General features: G+C 39.0%; 1 protein-coding gene across 2 annotated transcripts in view; it reads right to left on the bottom strand.

Moving 5' to 3' along the window:
- Positions 1-11,069: 11,069 nt before the first annotated feature.
- Positions 11,070-18,098, bottom strand: part of igsf3 (immunoglobulin superfamily, member 3) — a 126,881-nt gene continuing 119,852 nt past the window's right edge. For both annotated transcript variants that reach the window (XM_060876151.1, XM_060876152.1), the window contains exons 7-9: positions 15,469-15,879; positions 12,978-13,394; positions 11,070-12,802 (exon numbers count right to left, since the gene is read on the bottom strand). In XM_060876151.1, the coding sequence (XP_060732134.1) occupies positions 12,552-12,802; positions 12,978-13,394; positions 15,469-15,879 (1,079 nt within the window). In that variant the 3' untranslated portion in view covers positions 11,070-12,551. The remainder of the gene's footprint in view (positions 12,803-12,977; positions 13,395-15,468; positions 15,880-18,098) is intronic.

Here is an 18,098-nt window from a genome sequence, read left to right as displayed (position 1 = left end):
TAAAGGATTCAGCAAATCATATTGTTAGGAAATTGGGCGCGTGTTTCATCACTGGCCTGAAGCATGAAGCATGATTTAATTCTGCACAGTCCTTTTAAATATTATATTTATTTACATTTTTCTGAGTAGGAGGTACTCAAAAATCTAATATTAAGGATATTAAAAAAGACCTCTTGACCCTACTGAAACATCCACATACTGGTCATAGCCTTTATATTTATTCTGTACATATGTGTGTGTGTGTGTGTGTGTGTGTGTGTGTGTGTGAAATCAAATACAAATCAAATTTTATTTGTCACATACACATACAGGGTACGATATGCAATGAAATGAAATGCTTTATGCAACTGCATATATATATGTGTGTGTGTGTATATATATATATATATATATATATATATATATATATATATATATATATATATATATATATATATATTACATGCTATACACGTTTACACATATACCTATATATATATTACATGCTGTACATATGTTTACATATATATCTATTTATCTGGTAGATGCCAAACTGCATTTGTTGCTGTGTACCTGTACTATGCAATGACAATAAAGTTCTCTCTCTCTCTCTCTCTCTCTCTCTCTCTCTCTCTCTCTCTCTCTCGCTCTCTCTCTCATTAGATTTGATTAGATTAGATACTGGTAGATAGATCCTCTCCACCTGCTAGTATTTATTTTCTGGCCTTCTTTTTACCTAAACAAACCAATGCACGTTTGATAAAATTTTTAATTTTAATTTTTAACTGTTGTGTCTACTAAAGAACCTGATTTAACTGATTTAACCGGTTTAACTGTTGTGTTAACTGATGTGGACCATTTGGAAATAAAAGCAGCAAACAGTACATTTCCTTGTTGCTAGAGGGTACATCTGGCATCAGGTTACATCCTTTGGGAAGGTGCATGTGGTGTACCATTAAATAGTGAATAGAACCACTTGGAGACAATGGCGCTGGGTTTGAACTGCTGTTGCATTAGTAGGTTTTGTGCCCTGGTCTCAATCATTGAACACTTGATGGCTTTGGAAGGAGGGAATTAATGTTAAATGTATAATGAATAGAAAAGTTGTAGAAAGGATGTTATTTATAATTACACAATCCGGTGTCACCCAGTTGAGGACTGGCTCCTTTTTGAGTCTGCTTCCTCTTAAGGTTTCTTCCTCATATCATCTCAAGACGTTTTTCCTTACCACCATTGCCTCAGGCTTGCTCATTAGGCATAAATATAATTATTAAATAAATACTATACTAAGTAAAAAAAAATGTAAATTTCTATTCAAAATTTTTAAATTCCTGCAAAACTGCTTTGAATACTTTGTTTTTTTTTCTGGTGAAAGATGCATACTAAAGATACAAATGATGCGCTCTTGAAAGTACCACCTCATCAATAAGGTCAAGTACACTTTGGTACCTTAATTGCTGAATGCATATAATAGCATTACTATTTCAGAAACACCTTTCTACCAACTCTTACCAGTTCGAACAGCCGTGTCTGTTTTTCAGCTGGTGCTGCTTACACCAAGGTACACTTTTTATCAAGAAACAATGAGTGAGCTATGTATAGGGTTAATACACATATACATCTTACTTAAGATATTAAAGTCCATAAATCACAGAAAATGTTCCATTTAAAATAAACAAACCCTTTACCTTCTAGTGAAATGGTGGAATAAAGCTGAGAGCATAAGGACAGAGGCAAGGAAGAGGTGATGAAACACAGGAGAAACCATAGCGTAGAAACTCACACCTGCCTCGAACACACACATGACTCTCAAGGAGAATACGGAATAACACACGGTACACAAACTGGTGGGAAGAATACAGGCCACAGCTGCTGTTAGGAGCCCTATAGAGTGGAGTTAACACCGCTGAACACTGCTCACTGGCTCAAAGATCCTCATTGGATATAATTAGGTGCAGGATACTTTGGTCAAATAAAATTTCAATCCATCTAGATAAACAAATTCTTGTTTAGTTATCCATTTTGGTCACACATCAATATCGCTCAGGTACAACCTCCGGGGTTGTGACAGACGGAAAGAGTTTGCAGGCTTTTGCTTCAACTAAGACAGTAAGCGTTCCCATCACATAAACATTAATAGGACCTGAGGCTTATCAGTACTCCAATGCAGGAACACACTGACTTCTAATGATCACGTACATGATTCATTATGTATTTATTCAGATTTTACATTTTAATTGTGTAATTCACACTACACCCTGTTTCTCAATAAGGCATATTTAGCAAAAAATAATCGACAGCAATAGCTTTTTTTAGCTAGCTAGGATTTATTCTTCTATTAACTTCAGCTTATACTGCACCATACTCTTTCACTGGAGCCAGAACAGTGAGGTGATAAAAGGTCACGGCACAATCTTTTCTTCCTTCCTCAAATCTGATAAAGGAAAACAGTTGGAAAGGTCACCTCATGGCCAGCGCAGGAAGGGTTTACGTTTACTTATGTGTCTTTTCAACCCTCAAGATTGTGTACTGTGTCAAATATTGATTCCATTGCAGAAACATTGCATTTAACAGGCTTGAACGTACTCTCAGTATTGAACATTCCCAACGATTTAGACTGATTGAGGATAATACACTACATTGTTGCTGTGAGAAAGCACAGACTAGAGCCGTGACTGATAAAACTGAGGAATGATTCAGTCAGAGAAACTTAAAAGAGATGGCAGAACAGGAAAATGGAAAGGGCTGAGAGTAGCCACAACATCAAAGAAACAGACAAAACATATTGACAAATAGACAGGGGGAAAAAAACGAATGTTGTGGGTCTAGATGAGCCGACCGGCCGTCAAGAAGAGGCTTCTGAATTTCAGCCTTGTTTTACACTTGAGCAAAACAGCACTGAACCATGAACCGGATCCATTTTGACACATCAGGGGAGATGTGCATGGAGTCTGAGCTTATATTTAAAATACACTGCTACAACAAAGGTGGCTTAGTGGTTAGCACGTTTGCCTCACACCTCCAGGGTTGGGGGTTCGATTCCCGCATCCGCCTTGTGTGTGTGGAATTTGCATGTTCTCCCCGTGCCTCGGGGGTTTCCTCCGGGTACTCCGGTTTCCTCCCTGGTCCAAAGACATGCATGGTAGGTTGATTGGCATCTCTGGAAAATTGTCTGTAGTGTGTGATTGCGTGAGTGAATGAGTGTGTGTGTGTGCCCTGTGATGGGTTGGCACTCCGTCCAGGGTGTATCCTGCCTTGATGCCCCATGATGCCTGAGATAGGCACAGGCTCCCCATGACCCGAGGTAGTTCGGATAAGCGGTAGAAAGTGAGTGAGTGAGTGAGAGTGCTACAACAAAAACCATTTCTTTGCAATTAAAAATGACAAGATGCAATCACTGAATGTGGAATCTAGCCTCAATCTAGCTGGCTTCTTTAATGTGAATGGAGGTTTATGACACCATGATTTTCTGTATGAGAGTAAAATCACCTGGTAAAATCAACTGTCAGCTACAATTTAGATCATCTCCATTAAAAAAGCATTGTCCCATTTACATTTTCATTCAAAAGAAATGCATTCGTTCACAGAAGAAATGCACTTCTAATTAAGCTAGTGTTATGACTGCATTTATTTTCACACTGAGGTTCCATGTGTCTGAGCTAAAGGCACAAAATTGTGCCATTGTAGGAGAGTATAGCAGAGAGCTAATTCATTTTACTGCAGACTTTTCAGCAGGTGCTTAGAGGATCAACTTCACTTAAGTGTACCTGTGCCAGTGCAGATGTATTTGGCAACACTCCACACTGCCATGCTTAAGAGACAGGTGTTTGAGAGACGATACAGTCAGTAAGACGCTAACCATTGAGCTACCACTGATAAGCTTCATAGACAATCTGTGTAGGGATTAGTTTTTTTTACTAACGAATTTCTTGAGTGGCTCAGTGGGTAGCGTTGCTTCACAGGGTCCCCAGTCCCATCCTGAGCTTAGTTTACGGTCTCCCAAGTTCTCCCTGCATAAATGTAGGTTTATTTCTGGGTTCTCTGGTTTCATCCCACTTATTAAAAACATACCAGCAGGTAGACTGGAGACACTAAATTCCCCCAAAGTGTGTGAATGTGTGTGTGCCTGGTGTCCTGTGATGGTCCACATCCCAGTCAAAGTGTATTTCTAACTTGTGCCCAGTGATTCTAGAATAGACCCTGTATCCAGAAAGACCCTGAAAATTGAATAAAAATGAAATTGGTTACTGAAGATGAATGTTGGTTTACACATAACAATACACCATTGTAGAGTGAGTAAAAGCATAAACTACAGGTCTGATATAATCGAGGAACAAAGACAGTGGTGGTGGTTTGGTGGTTAGAGTGGAAATGTAACTGAGAATGTAACATTCGTCATTTGTGATGTGTCAACTGAGAATGACAATTATTAAAAGAAATACTCAAGAAATGAAAAAGTGCACATCATTGTTCACTAATGCAAGCTTCTTCTAAACCTCTGGGCTGAAAATGACATGTTTGCTTCACTGCACATTATCTAATTTTGGTAGCATTCTGCATGAGGTCATGCAGCACTTCCACACCCATTTTTTTCCATGGCTGTATTAATCCAGACCTGTTGGAAATAAAGGAAATTTAGTGCAGATCATTAATTGCAAAGGCAAGGTTCACATATAAGTTGTGCAGCCTAACTGGAGATGTGGCTGTGTTCAGAATTAAGCAATCAAATTCAAACTCATGTTAAATAGAAGTGTGCCATCATTTAGGGTGCTATCATTTAAAGTGCCTCTGATTAACCCCAAATAAAGTCCAGCTGTTCTAGTAAGCTTTTCCTGATATTTTCTTAGTCGTATCTTACAGCAAAAACCATCGTCCGCAGAAAGCTTCCAAAACATCAGAAGGATCTCACTGTTAAAAGGTATCAGTCAGGAGAAGTTTACAAAAGAATTTCCAAGGCATTAGATATACCATGGAACACAGCGAAGACAGTCATTATTAAGTGGAAAAAATATGGCACAACCGTGACATTAACAAGAACTAGACGTCTTTCGAAAATTGATGTAAAGATGAGAAGAATACTGGTCAGGAGCCGCAGGAATTTCTGGCAAGTGCAAGTTGTGTAGTACATGTGACAACCCATATTCTTCATATGTCTGGGCTATGGGGTAGGGTGGCAAGACAGAAACCTCTTCTTATGAAGAAAACCATCCAAGCCTGGCTAAATTTATCAAAAACACATTTGCAGTCTCCCAAAAGCATGTGGTAAAATGTGTTATGGTCTGATGAAACCAAGGTTGAACCTTTTGGCTATAATTCCAAATGGAATGTTTGGCACAAAAACAACAATGCACATGAACATAAGAACACTATACCCATTGTGAAGCATGGTGGTGGCAGCATCATACTTTGGGCTGTTTTTCTTCAGCTGCAAGTGGGACCTTAGTCAATGTGGAGTGAATTACGAACAGTTCCAAATACCAGTCAATGTTGGCACATAAACCTTCAGGCTTCTGCTAGAAAGATGAAGATGAACTTATTTTTTTAGGATGACAATGACCCAAAGCACACATCTAAATCAACCAAAGAATGGCTTCACAAGAAGAAGATTTGAAATGGCCCAGACAGAGCCAAGACCTGAATCTGAAGACCTGAGACTGAAAATCTGTTGGGTGATCTGAAGTAGGTTGTGCACGTGAGATGCTCTCGCAATCTGACGGATTTGGAGCATTTTTGCAAAAAAGTGTGGCCAAATATGTAAAAAATTGCAGAGCTGTGCAAACTTAAGAACTTTACAACTGCCCTAGTTTGTCAGCACTCCTGGACTACCTACAGAGTGTATAGTCTCTAGTAAATATAGCCTGAGCATGGAAACAGTATGTATCTATAACAGGACACTAGCTTTAAAAATTTAGCAGATATGGTTTATTCTCATTTTATTGCTGACCTCTGGTGCTCTATATTATGATTAGGAGATATTAAAAATAATCTAAAAAATGCAGTATACAGAAAGGATGCACAATACCAATACTGGAGGGCCAGCATCCAGCACAGTTTAGTCATTTCCCTGCTCATAAAAAACAAACAAATAAATGGTGTGTTTGGGCAACTCATGCTCTACAGGCAGAGGTCATCAAAACATGTTGTGATATTTCAGAATTTCATATAATACTAACTCTTTTTTTGTACATCATCACTGGCTCAGAGCAACCTACAGCAGCAGTGACTGCTCAACAAGCACTCCAGTACTTTCCACAATGCTAACATGCAACACAAACTAAAGCACAGATAAGATGGGTAATAATTCCCCACCAGGCTGTGAAATGAAAACACAACCACACATATATCAGGGAGGGAAATGTAAATTTTCATGAGCAGAATGAAGTTTTGGCAGGACATGTCAGGATGAGTTGTGATTTGCTCGTGGCCCCTGGTGGTCATGCACTGCTCAGTTAGCAGAAGGGACAACTACAGTAGACAGCCTCATCTATTGTCTCTGACAGCTGGAGCAAAGTGGGCACTCTCTCTCTCTCACACACACACACACTTACACAAACACAGGTTTTAATTATTAATACAAGTCAATTTTAACAACTCGTTCATGTATCCAATGACATGCGCATGTGTTTATAGACTACACAATAGTACACCCATACATACCTACTGCACATGCAAACCTGGAGTTTTATCTCAATTCTGATTGGTCAAAAGGGGTTGATTAATTTCTTCTGTAGAAACAACTTACACAGGATCTTGGAAAGCAGACACTCCACAACATTGCATAAAAAGATGTGTAATTGCTGACTGGTAGGACACGTTTATTTATCATTATTCCTGAATTTTACTTGACTATAAACCGTTATAGAAAGGACATTATTTATATTTATATGATTTACTGTTCATTATCAACCAAATGAGGATGGATTCCCTTCTGAGTCTGGTTCTTCTCAAGATTTCTTCCTCATATCATTTCAAGGAGATTTTCCTCACCACCGTCACCTCAGGCTTGATCGTTAGAGATTCACGTTAGAAATAAATATTAATTTAATTTCAAACTTTACACTTTTTATTTCATTTTGTGCTTCTGTAAAGCTGCTTTAAGACAATGTCAATTGTTAAAAATGCTATACAAATAAAAATGAATCGAATAATAGTCTCCAGTGTCAGTAATTTGTAGCAGAGGCACAGCTGTGTTTTCAGTTTTTGTCTGGTGAACTAAAGAGACTGAAAGAAGATTGTTGGTTTTCTACCAAAAAATGCATAAAAAAACTATAGCATTCTTTACTCAATAAAAAATTGGTAGCATTGTCAAATTGCTGTGGTGGAAGAAAAGAAAAAAGAATTCAGGACATGATATTCTAAAAAATCAGTTGTTTTAATTACGCTGTTGTGGTTGACTATCAATATTTTTATTGAACAGCACGCCCTGACATGATTTATTCTTGACTTCTCACAATTATTACCACATAACAAACAAAAGGATACAGAATCAGAACGAAACGTGGAACTTATTTCTCTCAGATCCAGACGGAACTCTAGTACGGGATGTAGTCTAGTGTCTAGTCTAGGACGATCTGTTCTAGAATTTACAGTAAAATAAACATTTTTGGTGTGAGACAAAAAAAACTTCTGAAACAAAAGTAATCAATTCAGTTAGCTCTCTCAAGCCAATAAAAACACAGTAATTAACATTTCATGATTCTGTTATACCTGTTCCTTTTCTAGAGTTTGACATTTATGATTTTTTAAAACAAAGTCATATATTTATATATATATATATATATATATTAGTTGTTCAAAACCATTGAACTGCCACTGTAGATATACAAGATTGTCACAATGTCAACTTTAAGGTTCACATCACAAGACGTCTTCTTTGTAAAACATTCAGTGTTCAGTCTTGCAGGCCATCGGGAGCACAGAGCAGGCAGGATAAAGCCACTCGTCTGTTTCACTCGTCTGGGCTCAATATTCCTCTTCTCCACCTGGACCCCAGCACATCAGTCAGATCCAAATGAGTGTGTCGCACCTTATTCTAACCTTTAATCAGCTTCCACCTGACACATTATTCCTGCTTTCTTCAGGGCACATGGGTGCGTAGAGGACACATTGAGATAAAGGTGCTGCATGGATCATTATACATTATAGACTAAAATGATGTGTGTGTCGTGCTCCCAAAGGTGTACACACAAATACAGTGTGATTTATTGAGCTTTCCATGTGTGTTTTGTCTCTTCAGCTGTATCAGCTCGCAAAAATCAAAGAGAGAACAAGACATTTTTTTAAAAACAAAGCTACATAAACACATTTCAAAACACTGTGCACTGAATGCTTTTATTGCAGTAAACCGACAGAATAGTGCCTTTTCGTGATAGCGACTGCTACAGTTCAATAATATATATATATATATATATATATATATATATATATATATATATATATATATATATATAAACAAACAAACTACCAAAAGAAAACATATTACAACAAAACACAAAGCATAAAAAGGCTATGAGTTTCTTTTTTTAACATCAGTGCACTATTTGTATAATTACAAAATAATAATAATAATAATAATAATAATAATAATAATAATAATAATAATAAAAACACAGCACTTGAAAAAGCATCACTGGCTGAATTGAACACATCACCACAATGTATTAATTTTCAAATTCCACAGCTAATCTGGAGTCAGTACACAGCCATGACATGCAGCCCTCAGAACACATCTACAACATTGCGAGGGTGTTATGGGTCTGCTAGTTACGCTGAACTACAAAAACACTAGTTTAGAGGAAATCTCTATAGCGCAAATGGTCAGCAGCACTGCAACAATGCACAGTGGTGCCACGTCCTCCATCTCCTGTACCGAGAGCAGACTAGGGCCATTACGCATCCACATGGGCGATATCGTCATACTGCAAATTAACGTGAATAAATGTAGTCTGCAGAAACTGCATGTGTATGTATCATACCTGGCCTGCAAAGCATGAAGTAAACAGGGAATTATTTTAAAGACTGGGAAATAAAAGATCAATTATTACAGTCAAGTTTCCCTCAGGTTACTGAAGAGAAATGAGCTCCCATAGGGTAGAAAAGCCTCCAGGCCTCCAAGCGCCAATTTATAACACAGGAGATGGAGAGGGTGGCAACAGACTGGCGTGATGTCACAAAATACGATGCTCAAGAGTTCAAAACATCAAAATGACTCCTCCTCCATCATGCACTATACACTTTGACACGATTTAAAAGAGAAATAAAACAAGCTGACAGCTTTGTGTGGATGATCGATCACAGCCCACACAGTCTGTTCCACTCACAAAGCACCTCCCATTATACCCTCCGCCACGGCACACACTGGCTATTTTGACCGAAAGTCCACGTGAAAGGCAATCTATGCAAACTGCTTAAGTTTACACAGTCTAAACTAAATGTTTTACAGTACATTTCAGTTAATAAAAACAAAACCACAAACTTCAAGTGGATCGGTATTGTAAGTCTGCCTTTTTGTGTGCATTTACAGTGAAGATAGTTCAGATTCAGATGGTTTCAGTGACCACATGGCCAGAGATGTGAAATCCGATGGAGCGTTGCTTTTTTACTGAAAGAGGTTCTCCTGTGTCTCGAGAGGGAACTGAACTTACTTTTGCGCTCTCAATAGATAACACATGCTCAGATGGACAGGGACTTTAGACCTTACTAAAAACACATGAAGGATTAAAAAAGAAAAAAAAACTCAACAAATAAAGGTTCAATACACACTAGAACTCAGAGTACCTGCTAAAGTGTAATCCATACATCATTATCAGTCTTAAAAATAGGTGTCTTTGTTAAAGCGATACCGTTTTAGTCCGTAATACACTGACAATGCACTTCATTGTCAAAATCCTGGCAGTGTAGCAACTAGGAGCTGCTCCAGACTATTACAGGGAACAAACACAACTGAGGTAAAATATATTTTTTTAAACCCTTTTTTTTTTAAAGGCTGTTACCAACATGTTTTTACAAATTGTACTGTATTGTTCATATCCAGATGACAGCTACAGCAGGTTTTTTTTTACTGTTATAAACATTCCGCTGTATTGAGGAGGGTGGTCATGTCCTTGGTGAAATCTACAACAACAAGTTGGTTTCATTAACTTAGTCATTTCCAGATGACTCAAGCGTCAGGATAATTTAGTGTATTCCATTGATACCAACAATACAGTGTATAAAAAGATTTTTGAAGCCGTAATTGCGAAGTCAATTGAACGAAAAACACAATCATGGTTCTAGAAGTCTGCTGTAACTAGGTCTTCTGGGTAACAGCTAGCTAACAACACATTGTTAGCATGCTAGCATAAGGACCAGGGCTAACTAAAGGAGACCGCTCAGTGCTAGCATTTTTTGTCCTTTTTTTAGGAAACTATGCGTTACACCACAACCTCAGTCACAATTTGCAAATAAAAATAAGTATGATTAGTGATGGTCACATGGAATAGTAGACATTTTTGTGGAAACTGAACTGTCAATTTGTGTCATTTCTTTAGCTACACATCTGGGATAGTAGCAAATATTATTTCAGGTTGAATAAAATACCTTAAAAGATAAAAGGCACATTTTGCCTGCGCATGTAGACTCATTTGCTGTATATTAAAAAAAATGATAAAGGTAATACATTTTTAATGTGAACTCCAAGGGCATAAAGAGCAGAAAATACACCTCCCACAGGCTTTCAGCATTAGATTATTGTCAATTTGCTTCCAAAATGGGTTTAAACAAACCTTGACCTACCAGAGGTTCAGTGTGGTGATGTATAATTAATTTCACTGCATTGGCAAGAAAATGTATAATTCGTTGTTGCCTTATGCACCCTAATAAGCAAAGCAGCATGACCACGGGAGGTGTATTTATGTTCTCTCTGTACTTAAGAATATCACCACCACTTCCAACACAACAGAATAATCTGTTTGATGCAGTGTCCCTTTAAAGAGTTATTTAGGGAAATCGATTCAAGAATAATTAAAAGCTGTATGCGGTTATAAAGGAAATGAAACAAATCCTACCCCTTCAAGGAGATGGAGAATGGAGGAGTGATTTTTATATCTTGGAGTTTTATAGTCATTTTCTATATCTTGCTGTTGATACATATTTAATGTAGAATCAAAGTCACTGTGGAAAGAACAGCTCTTTGAACATAAATATTCCATAAATCTCTAGCATGAGCTAGGAAGCCACATTTACATAGTAACTCTAAGCCTAGAGGACGTTCCTACAGGGCACAGATAAATCAATGACAAGGTCTTGGCACTAGGATTGTCCCATGTATTAGAAATGTCTTAACAGGCTCTCTCAGGTCTCAGTCTCTTGTTTACAATAGGTAGTGTAAAACTGAGGAGGCATGGAGAGGAACCGTCTCACTACGTTCAAGACCCACAGACTTACCTGGACTCCATCAGAATCTTATCCCGGTCTCTGCTCAGCTTAGCACTACACGTTTATGGGTGATGGGTGAAGTATTCACAGTAAGAGGTGAAGCGTTGCGATGTTTCTTACAGCACACATGAGCACATCGCTTAGACACCTTAGAGGCCAGCAGTCTGGAGTCATCTTAAAGAAATAACTAGAAATTCCCTGTTTTACTGTCGTTCACAGAGAAAATAATAATAATAATAATAATAAAAAACATGTTAAACAAAGCAAACGCATACCACTCCAGAACTCTAGTGATGGAACGACAGGTCAGAGCAGGAATTCGACAATCTCACTGTGTAGCGTCCTTCTTTCTGATGTTGTCCTGTAGTGGAATGAGAGTAATGGACACTGGTTCATAGTTTGTGCACATGGACATTGTCAATCTTCAGCACTGAGAATCAGCCAAGTGTTAGTGGGTCTTTGGCAGTGAGGAGGAGTCTGTTACAAAATGCAGTGTTTCTAGACTCAGGAGGAGGTGATGCATCTCTCTGACCGTCTGTTATAAGTTCAAACAGAGACAGGTCTGAGATCAGTTCTGTGGCTCCCTCCTAGTCAAGAATGTAAGATCACTGCCTTCTGTTCCAAGATTTTATCACCTGGTGGAGTCACACGTTTCTGGATGTGCACTATATGTGCCTGATAAATGTTCATGGGCTAGTGCTGTGAGTAGCCAGTCTGCTGAAATTAGAACCAGGTAAACAAAAACAAATAACGCTTTTGAAGAGGTGAGCACCAGCCTTCATCATTTTGAAAAGGAAAAAAAAAGTGGTCATACCACACATTCACAAGAAAGAATAAAATCACATGTAATCCTTTACAGAATACGTTCTTCATCCTTTATCATAAGATTATGATAAGTCCAGATAGTGAAGCGTGAGAACGATACAAAGAAAATCCTTCAAAGAAACAATCGAACCGAAACGTCTAGGCTTTTCCTCTGGCAGCCACTGCAGCCATGACCATGTCAACTGAGTAGGTGTTCAGACAGCCATATGGAGGGGTTAAAACGGCTGAGTCAGGAGCCCATAGTGCTCCTGAGGAACAGGAGAGATAGCAAAAAAACAGAGAAAGAGAGTGTGACAGAGGATGTGTAATGAAGGGCATTCTTTTTGCCCCTTTTACTCCACAGAGCCTGGGTGGAGGCTGAGAGCAGGGGGATCCAGGCAGGTGGGGGAGTAACTCAGGTGAGGTTCTTTGATCCAGAGCAACGGCGCACCGTTCTTGCCTTCCTGATTCTTGCTGGAACTCCGGCTCTTGTAGCGCACCAGCAGAACAGCGATGAGCAAGATACCAAAGATGGGGAAGGGGTAGAAGAATACGAAATAGAAAAGCGAGTTGTTGGAGCACACCACTGACTGCAGGGTGGAGACTGTGGAAAGAAAGAGAGAAGTTTCTGAGATGAGTTTCAACAAAGGCATTATTCATTACATAGAAAAATGGCTATTTCCGAAGAGAGTCACTTGAAGGCTTATACAAATTTGATTTGACTCTGGGACAACAACAATATTTATTAGTCATGAGACAGAAAAGCAGATTAAGCGTACCTTTCTCAAGAATATTAACGACGGTAGCTCCGGAGTTGTTTGTAGTGAGGCGATACCAGGCGTTGCGTGGGTTCAGGAGCCACTCCTCTACATGACAGTAATATTTTCCTGCATCTCCTGAACGTGCTCTTTGAATGGTCAGGCTGTAGAGGTCTGAGGTAGTGCGCTCAAACTGCAGTCGGGAGTTGTGGCCTGGCTCCTCCATAGGACTGCAGTTCCCATTGCCGAACACAGCGTCATGGCCGATAGAGAACACGCACTCCCGTTCACCTTCACTCTCCGAACGGGACACGTACCATGACACAGAGAAGCGTGAGTCTTTGGAGGACTGAGAGGGTATGCTGCAGCCCAAACGAACTGATCCATATTCAGACACCGAGATGTTCGACTCAGTCTCTTCCACCTGCAGTTTGGCGACTATTGTGAAAAGACAGAGAGCGGGGAAATAATTTCAGGCTTCACATATAAAAGTATTGAGAATAATAGGCAGCACTCACATATTTACAGAAAAAATAATACTAGTTTATTTTGAAAATTTTGAACCATGTGATGTTTTTAGATGACTCCGAGATACTGTGAGGAGTACTGATTCGATTACTGATAACTGATTAAAAACGTGTTAACACTAACAACACTTCACACATAAAGCTGTCAAAATTGCCTGTAGTACATCGGCACCTGATTAGTCAATGCATTAACACTCAGGTTTCCCTCAAAGCTGTGATAAGACTAAAAATAACACCAATATTCTTTCTCTCTGAGCTTACATTCTGCTCATATCTCCTAATGATAAAGCAGAAAAATGTGGGATTAAGTCAGAAGATAGAGGATCAGCTGCCCTTATTATCTCTCTGCTTTTAAAGACCATTCTAGAAACTTTTCTAGCATGCCATGCACCCATGCAGATTAACGAGACCTTCCCTTTATCCCAGGGGAAATTAGGTTAGACAATTTCAGCACATATTTAGATGTATATTAGGAAATGTGAGCTCCATGATGTGTTGCTCGATAATAACCGAATTCTTCAGTGAGCAGAGGTGTTTCCTGAGGCACTGTGCTGAAATGGAGGTTACGCTGTGCAAGCTGATACAATCCTCCTAAACACATTTGTGTTGCAGGATATCAAATTATGTCCCAGGTGAAATGAGGGTTTCCGACCGCGTGACTTGTTAATTTGTGAGGAAGAGCACCAGCGAGACGAGAGTCAGCTGGTCAATTGAGCAACCTCTCACATGTAGACGCATTCATGCAAACATAGCATAGACTAACTGTTACTGTAGCTCCCGTGCAATATCATCATATACAACCAGTTTAAGAAACCAAGTAAAACATTATTTCCTTTCCATTAAAAAAAGAACTGTATACTGTAAAGAACTAAGATAAACCAGATGATAGAACATTAGCATGCAGCTCTACTGATGTTTTATATGACAAATGAAAACTATAACTAATCAACAAACTAGGTTATATTTCATAATAAAAATAATTGGCAAATAAACAAATTTCATTATAGATTTTTATGAAACATGCTCTAGCATGCGTTATATCACTGGTGAAAGCAAATATATTTTACTTAGATCATGTGTATGTAGTTAAATACATAAATACTTATGTATATACACATAGTTCCATACCTTACCCACTAGGCTAGCACATGTCCATATATATATTAAGGTGACACTGGATGCAGTAGATGGATGGTAAAAGAGTGTACCCCTGAAAGCAGGGTGGCAGGGATGAGCCCAATGGTGTTGTACCCCTGAAAGCAGGGTGGCAGGGATGAGCCCAATGGTGCTGTTGTCCCTGTGCAGGTGTCTCTTTACTGCAGGGTTCAGAATTTTGAAGACTGGGGTTGAGATAATACACATGACTGCTTGTAGTATGGATCCTCATGTTCATTCAGGGTTTGTACTGGAGCAGTGTGTGCTGGTTAGTGCTACTTACTGCCTACTCATTATAGGAAGTCTGCTCTGCATTGTCTACTCGATAAACTACAGTAGGTGAATGTGTGAGGCTCAAATGGGACGTTTCCCTGCAACAGCTGATGCATAAATGCCTTTAAGGGGTCTCCTCTGTCTGTTATAAGAATAGTAATGATTCAGCCTGTGTGTGTGTGTGTGTGTATCTGATCGCCACACCAGCCTCTGGGGAAAGATGATGTCAGGCCACACTCTCTCTAATCCGCTCTGTGCCAGGGGAAGCAGATGTCTATAGAAACCCAAGGGTATGAAACACAGACCTACAGGGGATTATGGATGACAAACACCAACCTAAGATTGCCTTAAGTGCTGGGTTAATGGTTGGATGGACGCCAACAGGAAAACCACCCTTTCATTATATGTGGAAAATATTTCCCTGTTTTTTAATGAGCAGTTGTGTGTGGCCACCTCATGTCTGTCTCTATATGTGGATGGATGCCAATGTGGAAAGTCTCTATTCAGCAGCCTAATAAAACAATTTTTAACTGTCATTGTGTCTCCCTCAGTCTTACCTGGCTGCTTGATCACTACATGTGTAAAGCCAGAGGAGTCACGGGCCAGGCGATACCACACTCCGTCGGGATCAGTGAGCCATTCCTCCACTAGGCAGTAGTAGGTTCCGGAGTCGCTGATCTCGGCGCGGTGCAGTGTGAGGCCATAGAGGCTTGGCGAGAGGCGTTCACACTGTACACGGCTGCGTAGGCGCTCCTCCTCAGCGTACGCACCATACTCAAACGCCCCGGTGCGCTCGATCTTCAACAGCAGCTCGTCAGGCTCAGTTGCAGCACCCTTCCGTGCATACCACAGAACGGCGTGCTGGGACTCGGCACTTGTCTGGGACGCAATGGAGCAGTTGAGGCGCACACGGCTGTCTTCGACAAACTGGAGGCTCTGGTTGACCTTGTGCATTCTCAGCTTGCTCACTGGTAAGAGGCAAAAATAGAGATGGTTCACACCATGAATTAGATGTACAGGACAGGAGAGGATAGAAGAAGAAATAAGATGTCAGAGGAGGCTCTCGGGAAAAGCAGGCCTGTTGGCTTCTATGCTGCTTAGATCGGATTACGTACATGCGCGTCAGGTGTGACTGCCACAGACACTGCCTGCTATTTCACACTATGAGAGGATTTAGGAAAGCAAGCAGCATGGATAAAAACATTCTTAAGTAAGCAGCATACTTACATTCACACAGAGAAGCACATGTTCCTGAATGTCTACATTCACCAAATTAGTGACACAAATGTAAACTTGGTAGAAACAGGAGCAGCTGTCCTGCATGTGCAGATCCTGTTATACTGACACATGCAGGACAAGCAGCCTTCCAAATACACACTAAGCATCTGGTCTTACACGCAGTCACAGTTAGGGCTCTCCTGCTAAATGCATACTGTAAGGGCCCAAGTGCATGCTCGCCCACACACACACTACAAACACACACACACACACGGATTAGCACAGCTGCAAAACTTAACATTTTCTCTCTTTTTTCATGCTTTAGTGATTCTTTCTGAAAAATCCAATTTTCCACTGACACTTTGGGGCCATAATCCCTGTAGCACATCTTTGACTGCAGTTACAGTGATAGACAGAGCTTTAGCCCAAAGCTTACAGCATTTTTACAGCACAAGTGCAGCACCACACCACATCCTCATGCTTCTAACATACAGGCCAAACTGTCTGCCCTCAGCAAAGCCACCTCTAAATCACCCAAATTCCCAACATGCATGAGCTTTATGCTAAACTAAAGCTCACTCCCACTCACTGACAGCCTTCAGTCTGTTGAACTTTTCTCCAAAACACTACCAAAAAGGTGAATTACAGATGAAATATTAAATAGAATCATTACAAATTAAAAGCATAAAAATCTACCTTTATGCTAAAAATCTACCTACTAATGGAGAAATCACTGCATCAAAATAAAACAATAGCGTTGTGTCTCTCTCTCTCTGTCTCTCTCTCACACACAGACACACACACACACACAATTGTATATATTAAGTATAATAGCATCCCTGTACCACATCTTTACAGCTCCATTCAAAGATTGTAAAATAAAATTCTACTTATAAAAGAGATTATAATTACATATTTGTAAGGAGTCTCAATAGTATTAAATGCACTCTAAGAGTAATGTTGCTGAAATAAGTAGAATCAATGTGTGCAAATATCTCTATGTCTTGCTCAGCTTCTCAGATATTCAAAGCATTTTGAGGAAACAAAAAAAAAATCATTGTTATTTTGTAAGGAAAAGCTTCCACACTGGATAGCCACTTACCAAAACGACTCCTGAGGTTTTTCCTTTCTAATCGAGAGCCTGTAGCTGATATTATTAAATTATGGGCCTGGTTTGAAAGCCTTTTGCTCATTACCAGAGCAGCAGTTTGTCTGCGACACAAATTCAGTACGGAAGCTGATATTAAACAGCACTTTTGACATGATTTGGCTTCACCATTCGATCATCAACATGATATTCAAAAGCTATATATAACAGAACAAGTCACCAACTCAAGTCCAGAACAAGCAGGTTTAGTATGTAGGCTATTATTATGTTTATTTATTATTGCTCAGTGGACAAGTAGAACCAGAAAAAAACACATATTACTGATTTAAAAAAAAAGAAATCAAAAATCATCATTTGGTTTGTATGTTTAAAATAGCATGTGCTACACGATCTCACTGAGGCAGTAGCACATGTTACTGCACTAAACACATCATCAAGTACTTATGACATCATAATAATAGGAACATCAAGATTATGTAAAACAAGCAAAATAAAGTCAAGCAAAAAGCTGTCATATGTCTCCTGTTCAAAACAAACAAACAAACAAACAAAAAGCCCCTCCTACTCAGAGCACACCATGTATTAGCACAACTTAACTAGCTAACTAGCTCACCATAAAATATGACCTTGACCTTATTAGCTATATATATATATATATATATATATATATATATATATATATATATATATATATATATATATATATATATATATATATATATACGTATATATATATATATATATACGTATATATATATATATATATATATACGTATATATATATATATAGAGCAACCTTATAAAAGCCCTTTCCTTTGCATGTAAAACAATAAAACAATTGTCAAATCTTTTTTAACATTT

The sequence above is a fragment of the Tachysurus vachellii genome, chromosome 8 (assembly GCF_030014155.1).
Source record: "Tachysurus vachellii isolate PV-2020 chromosome 8, HZAU_Pvac_v1, whole genome shotgun sequence".
NCBI classification, from domain to species: domain Eukaryota; kingdom Metazoa; phylum Chordata; class Actinopteri; order Siluriformes; family Bagridae; genus Tachysurus; species Tachysurus vachellii.
Note: the sequence above shows the minus strand (reverse complement) of the source record. Positions and strands in the feature narration are given on the sequence as shown.